We start from the raw sequence: 12,440 nt of genomic DNA, 5'->3' as shown, positions 1-12,440 counted from the left end.
ATCATATCAATTTAAGTTTTCACTTGTTGAGCCTCATATATTAAAATGAAGTTTGGTCTGCCTCCCCTCCCGTTTAAACCCTCCATTCTTCTCCAGTTTTTATTTTGATGAATGACATCTGGCAAGCAAATGATCCATCTTTTGGAAGCCCAAAAAAGAATTCTGCTATGAAAAGGCTTTATTGTTTCCTGCTAAGTGCTAAATTCCAATCAATCTTTCCAAGATCTATTTCTTTGTTTTCTTCCTTCTTCTCATTTTGTAAGCATTAGAACACAGAGGCCCTTTGTTTAGAATTTTATATATATTTAAATTGAAAGTAGTGGGCTTTTGGGATTTGCAAAGTAGTTACCGGCAGGTGGAGGTCAACCTGTTTGGCTCTTGGCATTGGGTTTCATTGTGCCGTTACCACTTTAGAATATTTTAATAAATACATCAAATTTTTGTATTGTTTAGAACAGTAACTTTTACCTTTTAACTACTTACTTTTTCAAATACTCTTTTTAACAAATTTTCTATCTCATTTAAATATTATTTATTTATTCATTTTTTAACAACTACACATTTTTCAACATTTTTTATTCAATACCTAATTATTATAATAAAAAAAAAACATTTGAACAATGATCAATAACCTATCAAACTTGATGAGCTATTGTTCATGAGCCAAAAAAAATTTCGAGTATAGATAATCTATTGAAGACTATTTTTAAAGTACCATTATCTATTATAGAGATTTGTATGCATTTAGCTACACCATTCGAGATGATCTTAAGTTACCAACTTTTCTTCATCCTCTCTCTCTCTCTCTCTCTCTCTCTCTCTCTCTCTCTCTCTCTCTCTCTCAGTTTGTGTAATGAGATTTGAAAATTCACGTTTATGGCATTGGTGACGTTAAATTGCACAATTGATTCAGTCTATTCGTGATTATTTTTTGGGTATGTGCTGGTGCAGACTTTGTGATGGGATAGACTTTTCTCATGCTCTGGCGATAATGTTGCGAGAAGAGGACTTGACCTTTTTAAACTATTGGGTTCCTCTCATATTGTTGGTGATGTTCCAGAAAAAAGAGGAGGATAGATTAGAGACAAAGAAGATGAGATTGAGTTGCTTTTATTTTTAACCGTTGGATCATTTGCTTGCCAAGTATCATTCATCAAAATAAAGACTGGAGAAAAATGAAGGGGTTTAAACGGGAAGGGAGCCAGACCAAATGAAGTTTGGACTTGAAGAAAAATATTAGAAATATATAATTAAATAATTAAATTTATTGTATTTCAATAGTTTAAACTCTTAAAAAAATTGATAATTTAACAAACTACCTTATATACTGAAAGTATTAATTACTACAACCTGTTTATTACATGAAAATAAGCATTGTTCTTCAAATTCTCAATAATTGCTTCCAAGATTAAAATTCACAGTTCATACCAATCCATTTAGTCTGACTAAATAGATCCATGCTTATCTCCTAAAGCTTCACTATCACCCACGTGTCATTGTTTGGTAGACGTGCTAAATTGAAATTTTCTGTGAGAAAAGAAAACGTACCTTACACTTGGCTCTGAGACTCTGATTTTATCAGTTGAAACGAAACGCTTGGCCTTGACATCTTTTTCTTGTTTGAGTTGCTTCCGTTCAATATTTGAACTACAACTAGCCCCACTAGTGAGAAAAATTCCAAATGTCTTTTGCCTTTCTTTAATAAATGATACAATGCACCATTAAACGAGGGAGTCTCTTTTCGTTTCAAATATCAAATATGTGTAAAACTTATTTTATTACTTGTATTTTTGTGAGAGAGAACTAAAAGGATAAAGTTTATACGTAGATAAGTTTGGAGGAATTTCTTTCTATTGAGTTAGGTAGCACCTTAGAAAATTAATATATGTTCTGAATCCAATATCACCTAATTCGTAAAGGAGGAATTTCTCCAAACTGAGTCGCATGCAAACAAGTTTAGAGGAATTTTTTCGTACTGAGTTAGGTAGCACCTTAGAAAATTAATATATGTCCTGAGTCCAATATCACCTAAATCATAAAGGAGGAATTTCTCCAAACTGAGTCGCATACAAACTATGTCTAAAGTGAAATATCTTAATATTCATTTCTAAGATTTTGAAAAGTAAGAATAGATTCAGTGAGTTTCCAAAAAAAGAGAGAAGAATAGATTCATTATTCATCAGTCGATAATAATCATGAATGATTGGTGTTTTCTTCCCCAAAATTCAAAGTTCAAAAAGTAAAAATCTTAACAATAATGCATTGTTTCTTCACCATGTTCAATGGAACTTAACAATTTTACCTCTAATTCTTCATTATGCAATCAAAGCACTCTTCAAAATATCTGTAAAAATTACAAAATCCTTTGTTAGCCAAAGGATTTTAAAAAAGATTAAAAAAGAAAAACACCCTCATAGTATACAATTCTCAAAATGACATGGAAAGTTACAAAGGTTGGAACCTATTTAAAAATTATTTTGACCCATAATCCAAACAAACAAACAAAAAAAAATGATTTTGACCCATAAGCAAGAACACTAGACTTGCACAAATAAATTAAAACAACTTGCAATGTGATTATGTGAAAACATTGATTATCCATTACTCTCTATAATGATTCAATAAGTTTCACAATAATTAAGATTGTAACGGTAAATTAAAAAATCAACAATTGAAAAGATAAGTTCAAGTTGTAAAGGGTATTATTTCTCCCCAAAAAAAAGTTGTAACTGGTATTATTGGTGTCATTAAAAATAACTTGACATCTCAATAATTATAAAATTTTGATTTGAAAAATACTATCTATGAAGCATTGTTCACATAAGGAATGAAATAATATATATATATTTTGTTGAGAAAGAAATTCTAAATAAGTGGACAGGCTGGTTTCATGTGTACCTTTTAGATTTTTTTTTTTGAAAAGTGTACCTTTTAGATTTTAGGATAATTACCATACTAGAAGCTAATTTGTCTCACAGTCTCTCTCTCTCTCACTAAGAAATGTAAATGTAAGGGCCCCACCAAAAAAAAAAGGCCCCTACAAATCTTTCGGTTCGGGTTCTCTCCGATTAACAAAGTGGACTCAATATTCACCGCCCATTGTCAGAAAAACAATTATTTGGTAATTTACAAAAGTCTCCACTTCACTCTCACCCCCTTTTATATAAACTCCTACCCCCACACTCACTCTCACACCCTTCTTCTTCAACTTCATCTCTCTCATTTCTCAATGGAGAACCATGCCTCGTCCTTTTCAAGCCCAAAAGCCTATTTCCGAGCCCTGGCCCAGACCCCAACCCGACTCGCCCGCCGAGCCGGGTCGGTCTCCACTTCCTACGATGAAATGAGCCGAGTCCGAGCCCGCTCCGGTGCCCACATGCAGAAAACTCTCCGGTGGTTCGACCTCATCGGATTAGGCCTCGGCGGCATGGTCGGCGCCGCCGTGTTCGTGACAACAGGCACGGCCGCCCACTACGCCGGTCCAGCCGTCATTCTCTCCTACGCCATTGCCGGCTTCTGCGCCCTCCTCTCCGCTTTCTGCTACACCGAGTTCGCTGTCGATATGCCCGTAGCTGGCGGCGCTTTCAGCTACCTTCGCGTGACTTTTGGTACGACAATTTTCTTCGTTGAAAACACGAAAAGCACCTGCCATCTCAGCTTCTTTTTTTTATTTTTTTATTTTATTGTACTAATATCAGTTATATTTTTTTTTTGGCAGGTGAGTTTGCGGCCTTTATAACAGGCGCGAATCTCGTGACTGAGTACGTGATGTCAAACGCCGGCGTGGCCAGAAGCTTCACTTCATATTCAGGCTCAATCATCGGAGTCTCCACCGACAAATGGAGACTCACTGTGCCGGGACTTCCTGATGGGTACAACCAAATCGATTTCGTCGCTGTCGCTGTCGTCTTGATCATGACCGTCATCATATGCTACAGGCAACAAATCCAACATAAAACTTTTACCCATTTTCCCATTTTTGTCAATCTCAAATTCTCAAACTTTTGTTTTTTGTTTTTTAAATATATGTTTTGTTTAGTACGAGGGAGAGTTCGGTGGTGAACATGGTGTTGACGGCGCTGCACATTTCGTTCTTAGCGTTTGTAATAATAATGGGGTTTTGGCAAGGTGAGTGGAAGAATTTTACGAAAGCGGGTCACCCGGAAAACCCATCTGGGTTCTTTCCGCACGGAGCTCAAGGTGTTTTCCATGGGGCATCTATAGTATATGTGAGCTATATTGGATACGACGCCGTTTCCACCATGGCTGAAGAAGTCCGTGACCCAGTGAAAGACATACCTGTCGGTGTGTCTGGCTCCGTTGTCATTGTCACCCTCCTCTATTGTCTTATGGCAGCTTCAATGTCTATGCTTCTCCCTTATGATATGGTAATTATCCTAATCCTACTTTTTATTTTTATTTTTGGGAGAAGATTCTATCTATACAAATTACTTTAAAATAAATCAAAGATTTTTTTTTTTTTTGATAAAATCAAAGATTTTTTTTTAAAGACTATTTTGAGTGGGTTTGTGATTTTTTAAGACTATTTTGGTGTTCTCTAACGACCGTCTTTTAGTTTATTGTGAATTTGTTTAGAATGAAAATGACCGAAATGTACTTGAAGTTGGTAATATGATGGACCGTCATTTGGTTTAGCACTTTAGCTAAATACTGCAAACACAATTCAATAAAATAAAATAAAAATACTACAGACACAATATTTTTCGCAACAAATTTCACACCTGCTCAGAAGGGGAGCTTTCTTAGCACAATATTTTGGAGCTTTCTTAGCACAACAAATTTCAGGTGCGAAAAAGATTCACAACAAATTTCTTTATTTTTTTTAGTAACTTTTACAAAACTTTTAGAAGATATTATTTATTTATTTTTGGTAGAAAAGGAACTTCATTAAAGAACTAAGAACCAGAAATACAAGAAGGAATAAGGCGCTCATAAGATGCGCCAACTGAGTCCAACCTCAGAAGAAAAGCCGCCTCCATTGGAGGTTCTAACAAAACAACAACATCTTGTGCTAAGAAAGCTCCCCTTCTGGCAAGGGTGTCGGCATTTTAGAAGATATTATTGAATCTTATTATGGACCACTATTAACAATACTTTATTATCGTCAATAATATGCTACATGGCACACTTGTAAATTGGCAAATTATTGTAATGGTACTCAAATTATTTTATAATATTTTACAAATTGCAAATGTAATAAATTTTTTCTCGTCGTCCTCAACTAGGTTACCAATAACCACCCATCACCTTTAACAATTTATAAAATAATTTGTGATTTTACTATTTTTCTATGAAGCCTATACGCAGTCACCGACTATTTTATACTATTTTTACAAATTGATGGGACAAATTTTCTAGTTCTTATTTGAGCCGTTATTAATATTACTTTTTTATTCGTTAATAATTACTAATCAGATTAACCCTTCCGTAAAATAGATCATGACTTTTAACATTTTCTTTTTCAAAAAGATTCACAATTGACATTATATTATTATTCACGCACTTGTTGTCAAAATTTTGGCATGCCTAAAGAGAGACTAGTGCGTGATAGTGAAATTTTTGTTATTGTTGTTGATGGAATTGACTGTGAATTTAGTTATATTTAGAATGAAATGAAATGGTAATTGTAATGAGCATGACGCAGATAGACTTAGTGGCCCCATTTGCGGGTGCATTCAGAGAGAAATCGGAAGGGTGGGAGTGGGTGTCGAATGTGATCGGGGTGGGGGCCAGCTTTGGGATTTTGACGTCGTTGTTGGTGTCGATGCTGGGTCAGGCTCGTTACATGTGCGTCATCGGACGGTCCTGCGTGGTCCCTTCTTGGTTCGCTAGGGTCCACCCAACCACATCTACCCCTGTCAACGCATCCGCTTTTCTTGGTACGTTACACTGTTTTTTTTTTTGTTTTTTTTTTTTCCTTTTTATTAAAACTCGGAGAAGGGAATCTGCAACGTAGTTGACGATGTTTGTGGACCACGTTAGTTATGTGAACTCGTAAGCTGTAAAGCTTTGGTGGGTTCTCACTTATAAATGTGGTTTGCTTTTTTATTTACTACTTTATATATTTTGTTTAATGCTATCTAGATGTGAAAAAGTTGAAGTACATGGATGAGGGCCATGAGGCTTTAATTATTGGGTTCTATTTCTACGCTTTAGAGAGAGAGAGAGAGAGAGAGAGGGTGGGGCTTTGTCTAGTGTGCACTGCGCACGCTTTTAGAACACTTCGGAACAGCGCAATCTGCACTGTCGTTTGGTTGCCTCTCACTTCTATCAGGCTTTGGTCGTCGGCTATGGGACCCACTTGTACCATTTTTGTTGTCATTTGGATGAGATTAGATTTTGAGAGTATGTACATATTTGTTTGGTTGGGAAAAGGGAATTTATATGGGCATCCATCCTCGTGTACTTAATCATGTATCACACACGTTGCACTTCCTCAACAACAAAAAAGGAAAAAAAAAAAAAATCTAATTATGAGGTAAAGTTCTGTGTAGCTAAAAGACTTCTATTTTGTTTTGAATAGGACATCAGGCTGTGTGGAGTCCACCACAATTATGATGTGGTTTTTGTTCTAAACTAGAATAAGACCCAAGTGTTATTCTTAAAAAGTAAAAATATTTATCCAAAAAGAAACTGAAACATACATTTGTGGCAGTTTGCAAGTTTTTATGTAATAACAGTTATATTACCTTTAAAATTTTCCTAGAGACGACGGTCTTTTTAACAATTGAGTCTATCTTGCCAAGTCCTATAGATGATGGTTCAGGTGTTAATAAACGATATTTTATTAGTGTCCACTTGGTACATATATGCGATACAAGTGAGATTGAAATTCAATCTGATCACTAGAGATATGCCATAGGGAAGCTTGTGAAGGGCTCGTTCTATGGTATCAGACTTTTAGTGCTTTTTCTAATAGTCAATACATAGTTGATGAAATTGGAATTAGTCTTCTAACTTGGATTCCTTTAAATGGAGGCAGTATATTGTACATTAGATACAGTTTCTCTCGACCTTTCTTAATCACACTAAACTCACGCACACGTCTATGTACTTGAATGCGAGAGTTCGGAGCACTGTACGTGGAGCACTAGATAACTTTGTTTTAAAATTGACTTGTAGAGAATGCACTCTTAAAAGTTAGCTATTATATATAGTCACTTGAGAGGAATTGCATGTTTTAGTTTTATTGTTTTGAAACTATTAGCGGTTGTGATTGGTGGTAATTTTAGCATTTATCCATGTGAAGTGCTTCAAAATACATTTCTTTTTGTGTCTAAAAAAATACATTTGGAATTAAAATCAGCAAAGAGCAATAGGTGGGCTTGTACAAAGTGGTTGGGCATATGAAATTAAAGTAATAAGATTTTCACGGATCTGAGAGGATCGGGTGTTGATTATGGCCGTCTCTTACACTCCTATCATATTTGATCGTGAAATCCATAATAAATGGTCCAAATGGTTCAGCCATCTTTACATTGAGTGACTGAAAATAGCTTGTACTGACTGATGAGGTCACCAGAAAAAACTGCATTCAGAAAATGCCGAAAGCTATTGAAATAGATCATTTTTGGTCCAAAGGGCTTGCCACCTAATGAAAAATATACCATCCTAATTGAAATGTCACATACACCTTTATTGGCAGTGGGTCCTTCTGACTTTNTTGGAAGATACGACGCCGTTTCCACCATGGCTGAAGAAGTCCGTGACCCAGTGAAAGACATACCTGTCGGTGTGTCTGGCTCCGTTGTCATTGTCACCCTCCTCTATTGTCTTATGGCAGCTTCAATGTCTATGCTTCTCCCTTATGATATGGTAATTATCCTAATCCTACTTTTTATTTTTATTTTTGGGAGAAGATTCTATCTATACAAATTACTTTAAAATAAATCAAAGATTTTTTTTTTTTTTGATAAAATCAAAGATTTTTTTTTAAAGACTATTTTGAGTGGGTTTGTGATTTTTTAAGACTATTTTGGTGTTCTCTAACGACCGTCTTTTAGTTTATTGTGAATTTGTTTAGAATGAAAATGACCGAAATGTACTTGAAGTTGGTAATATGATGGACCGTCATTTGGTTTAGCACTTTAGCTAAATACTGCAAACACAATTCAATAAAATAAAATAAAAATACTACAGACACAATATTTTTCGCAACAAATTTCACACCTGCTCAGAAGGGGAGCTTTCTTAGCACAATATTTTGGAGCTTTCTTAGCACAACAAATTTCAGGTGCGAAAAAGATTCACAACAAATTTCTTTATTTTTTTTAGTAACTTTTACAAAACTTTTAGAAGATATTATTTATTTATTTTTGGTAGAAAAGGAACTTCATTAAAGAACTAAGAACCAGAAATACAAGAAGGAATAAGGCGCTCATAAGATGCGCCAACTGAGTCCAACCTCAGAAGAAAAGCCGCCTCCATTGGAGGTTCTAACAAAACAACAACATCTTGTGCTAAGAAAGCTCCCCTTCTGGCAAGGGTGTCGGCATTTTAGAAGATATTATTGAATCTTATTATGGACCACTATTAACAATACTTTATTATCGTCAATAATATGCTACATGGCACACTTGTAAATTGGCAAATTATTGTAATGGTACTCAAATTATTTTATAATATTTTTACAAATTGCAAATGTAATAAATTTTTTCTCGTCGTCCTCAACTAGGTTACCAATAACCACCCATCACCTTTAACAATTTATAAAATAATTTGTGATTTTACTATTTTTCTATGAAGCCTATACGCAGTCACCGACTATTTTATACTATTTTTACAAATTGATGGGACAAATTTTCTAGTTCTTATTTGAGCCGTTATTAATTACTTCTTTTATTCGTTAATAATTACTAATCAGATTAACCCTTCCGTAAAATAGATCATGACTTTTAACATTTTCTTTTTCAAAAAGATTCACAATTGACATTATATTATTATTCACGCACTTGTTGTCAAAATTTTGGCATGCCTAAAGAGAGACTAGTGCGTGATAGTGAAATTTTTGTTATTGTTGTTGATGGAATTGACTGTGAATTTAGTTATATTTAGAATGAAATGAAATGGTAATTGTAATGAGCATGACGCAGATAGACTTAGTGGCCCCATTTGCGGGTGCATTCAGAGAGAAATCGGAAGGGTGGGAGTGGGTGTCGAATGTGATCGGGTGGGGGCCAGCTTTGGGATTTTGACGTCGTTGTTGGTGTCGATGCTGGGTCAGGCTCGTTACATGTGCGTCATCGGACGGTCCTGCGTGGTCCCTTCTTGGTTCGCTAGGGTCCACCCAACCACATCTACCCCTGTCAACGCATCCGCTTTTCTTGGTACGTTACACTTTTTTTTTTTTGTTTTTTTTTTTCCTTTTTTATTAAAACTCGGAGAAGGGAATCTGCAACGTAGTTGACGATGTTTGTGGACCACGTTAGTTATGTGAACTCGTAAGCTGTAAAGCTTTGGTGGGTTCTCACTTATAAATGTGGTTTGCTTTTTTATTTACTACTTTATATATTTTGTTTAATGCTATCTAGATGTGAAAAAGTTGAAGTACATGGATGAGGGCCATGAGGCTTTAATTATTGGGTTCTATTTCTACGCTTTAGAGAGAGAGAGAGAGAGAGAGAGGGTGGGGCTTTGTCTAGTGTGCACTGCGCACGCTTTTAGAACACTTCGGAACAGCGCAATCTGCACTGTCGTTTGGTTGCCTCTCACTTCTATCAGGCTTTGGTCGTCGGCTATGGGACCCACTTGTACCATTTTTGTTGTCATTTGGATGAGATTAGATTTTGAGAGTATGTACATATTTGTTTGGTTGGGAAAAGGGAATTTATATGGGCATCCATCCTCGTGTACTTAATCATGTATCACACACGTTGCACTTCCTCAACAACAAAAAAGGAAAAAAAAAAAAAATCTAATTATGAGGTAAAGTTCTGTGTAGCTAAAAGACTTCTATTTTGTTTTGAATAGGACATCAGGCTGTGTGGAGTCCACCACAATTATGATGTGGTTTTTGTTCTAAACTAGAATAAGACCCAAGTGTTATTCTTAAAAAGTAAAAATATTTATCCAAAAAGAAACTGAAACATACATTTGTGGCAGTTTGCAAGTTTTTATGTAATAACAGTTATATTACCTTTAAAATTTTCCTAGAGACGACGGTCTTTTTAACAATTGAGTCTATCTTGCCAAGTCCTATAGATGATGGTTCAGGTGTTAATAAACGATATTTTATTAGTGTCCACTTGGTACATATATGCGATACAAGTGAGATTGAAATTCAATCTGATCACTAGAGATATGCCATAGGGAAGCTTGTGAAGGGCTCGTTCTATGGTATCAGACTTTTAGTGCTTTTTCTAATAGTCAATACATAGTTGATGAAATTGGAATTAGTCTTCTAACTTGGATTCCTTTAAATGGAGGCAGTATATTGTACATTAGATACAGTTTCTCTCGACCTTTCTTAATCACACTAAACTCACGCACAGGTCTATGTACTTGAATGCGAGAGTTCGGAGCACTGTACGTGGAGCACTAGATAACTTTGTTTTAAAATTGACTTGTAGAGAATGCACTCTTAAAAGTTAGCTATTATATATAGTCACTTGAGAGGAATTGCATGTTTTAGTTTTATTGTTTTGAAACTATTAGCGGTTGTGATTGGTGGTAATTTTAGCATTTATCCATGTGAAGTGCTTCAAAATACATTTCTTTTTTGTGTCTAAAAAAATTACATTTGGAATTAAAATCAGCAAAGAGCAATAGGTGGGCTTGTACAAAGTGGTTGGGCATATGAAATTAAAGTAATAAGATTTTCACGGATCTGAGAGGATCGGCTGTTGATTATGGCCGTCTCTTACACTCCTATCATATTTGATCGTGAAATCCATAATAAATGGTCCAAATTGGTTCAGCCATCTTTACATTGAGTGACTGAAAATAGCTTGTACTGACTGATGAGGTCACCAGAAACACTGCATTCAGAAAATGCCGAAAGCTATTGAAATAGATCATTTTTGGTCCAAAGGGCTTGCCACCTAATGAAAAATATACCATCCTAATTGAAATGTCACATACACCTTTATTGGCAGTGGGTCCTTCTGACTTTTTCACCATCCAAATTGAAATGTCACATACACCTTTGTGTAGCAATAACTTAAGAAAGTTACTTGTGCTTGTTCATATTCTCACATTTTCAACTTCATTTTCAGGAATCTTAACGGCCGCCATTGCCCTTTTCACTGACCTAAATGTCCTCTTAAAACTCGTATCCATGGGCACTCTCTTTGTCTACTACATGGTGGCGAATGCTGTGATTTATAGACGTTATGTCACGGTGGGGACAACAAATCCGCGGCCAACCTTATCGTTCTTATGTTCATTTACCCTCACTGCCATCGTATTCACCCTCACTTGGAAATTTGCCCCAACAGGCAAGCTTAAAGCCTTCATGTTAAGTGCCTGTGGTGTGATAGCACTTGCAATATTACAGATTTTCCATTGCATGGTCCCTCAAGCAAGAAAGCCCGAGTTTTGGGGTGTCCCTTTGATGCCATGGATACCTTCAATCTCAATCTTCTTGAACATATTTTTGCTGGGGTCTTTTGATGGAGGAGCCTATGCGCGATTTGGAATATTTTCAGCTCTTGCAGTGCTTGTCTATGTTTTTTACAGTGTCCATGCTAGCTTTGATGCCGAAGAAGATGGGTTTCTTGGTCAAAAGAATTCTGAAATTCATGTGGAACCAAAAGAAACTGTGGACCTTATTAAAGTTTAGATTGCTTTCCCTTTTCTTCTCTGGACTAGCCAACTTTTTGTGGGTTGATGGGTACTCTCAAAGAGGCTAAAAGTAAAAGAGAAGAGAATAGAATAGAATATAATAGCTAGGCTGCAATTTTGCACAAATGGAAAATTGTAAGTCCAAGTAGGCTTAGGTTGTGATCCTTTTGTACATTAGGGTCATTTAATCCATCGAACTTTGAGAGTTGGATTTTTGACCTTGACAGCCAATGAAAGAAAAAGAGTGATGGAAAACAAAAAGGCTATAATGGTCCCTCTTGGTAAATTTAGAACAGTGAATATATGCTTGATCCTCATGGAATATTTTGTGGTCTCTGAGATCATTCTGATATTAATGAAATATTTGGCATCTGACTAATGCATGTTTTTGAAAATTCTACGAATAATGGGACAGAAGCTTCGAGGATCGATTGAGAGAATGAGAAAAGTGGTCCTTGCAATATTAAAAAAGAAAAGTATATGATATCATTGTGATAAAAATGATAAGATGCCCCTCATAGAACTACTAAAATGATTGGTGGATACATGGAATTGTTAACGTAATTGGAGAATTAAAGATAATTGTGGATAATTCTGATTTCAACATGCTGTAGCTAATAAACAAGAATGATAATTGT

General features: G+C 35.6%; 1 protein-coding gene across 1 annotated transcript; it reads left to right on the top strand.

Annotated features, from left to right (window-relative positions):
• The first annotated feature begins 3,167 nt into the window (after positions 1-3,167).
• On the top strand, positions 3,168-12,197 carry LOC111984786 (cationic amino acid transporter 7, chloroplastic). The gene is made up of 5 exons (XM_024016401.2): positions 3,168-3,608; positions 3,719-3,938; positions 4,040-4,388; positions 5,666-5,900; positions 11,235-12,197. The coding sequence occupies exons 1-5, from the start codon at positions 3,230-3,232 to the stop codon at positions 11,798-11,800; spliced, it is 1,749 nt and encodes a 582-aa protein (XP_023872169.1). The 5' UTR covers positions 3,168-3,229; the 3' UTR covers positions 11,801-12,197.
• Positions 12,198-12,440: the final 243 nt, after the last annotated feature.

Source organism: Quercus suber, unplaced genomic scaffold (genome assembly GCF_002906115.3).
Source record: "Quercus suber isolate HL8 unplaced genomic scaffold, Cork oak 2.0 scaffold_32, whole genome shotgun sequence".
NCBI classification, from domain to species: domain Eukaryota; kingdom Viridiplantae; phylum Streptophyta; class Magnoliopsida; order Fagales; family Fagaceae; genus Quercus; species Quercus suber.
The sequence above is the reverse complement of the archived record's forward strand: the minus strand, read 5'-3'. Positions and strand labels throughout refer to the sequence as shown.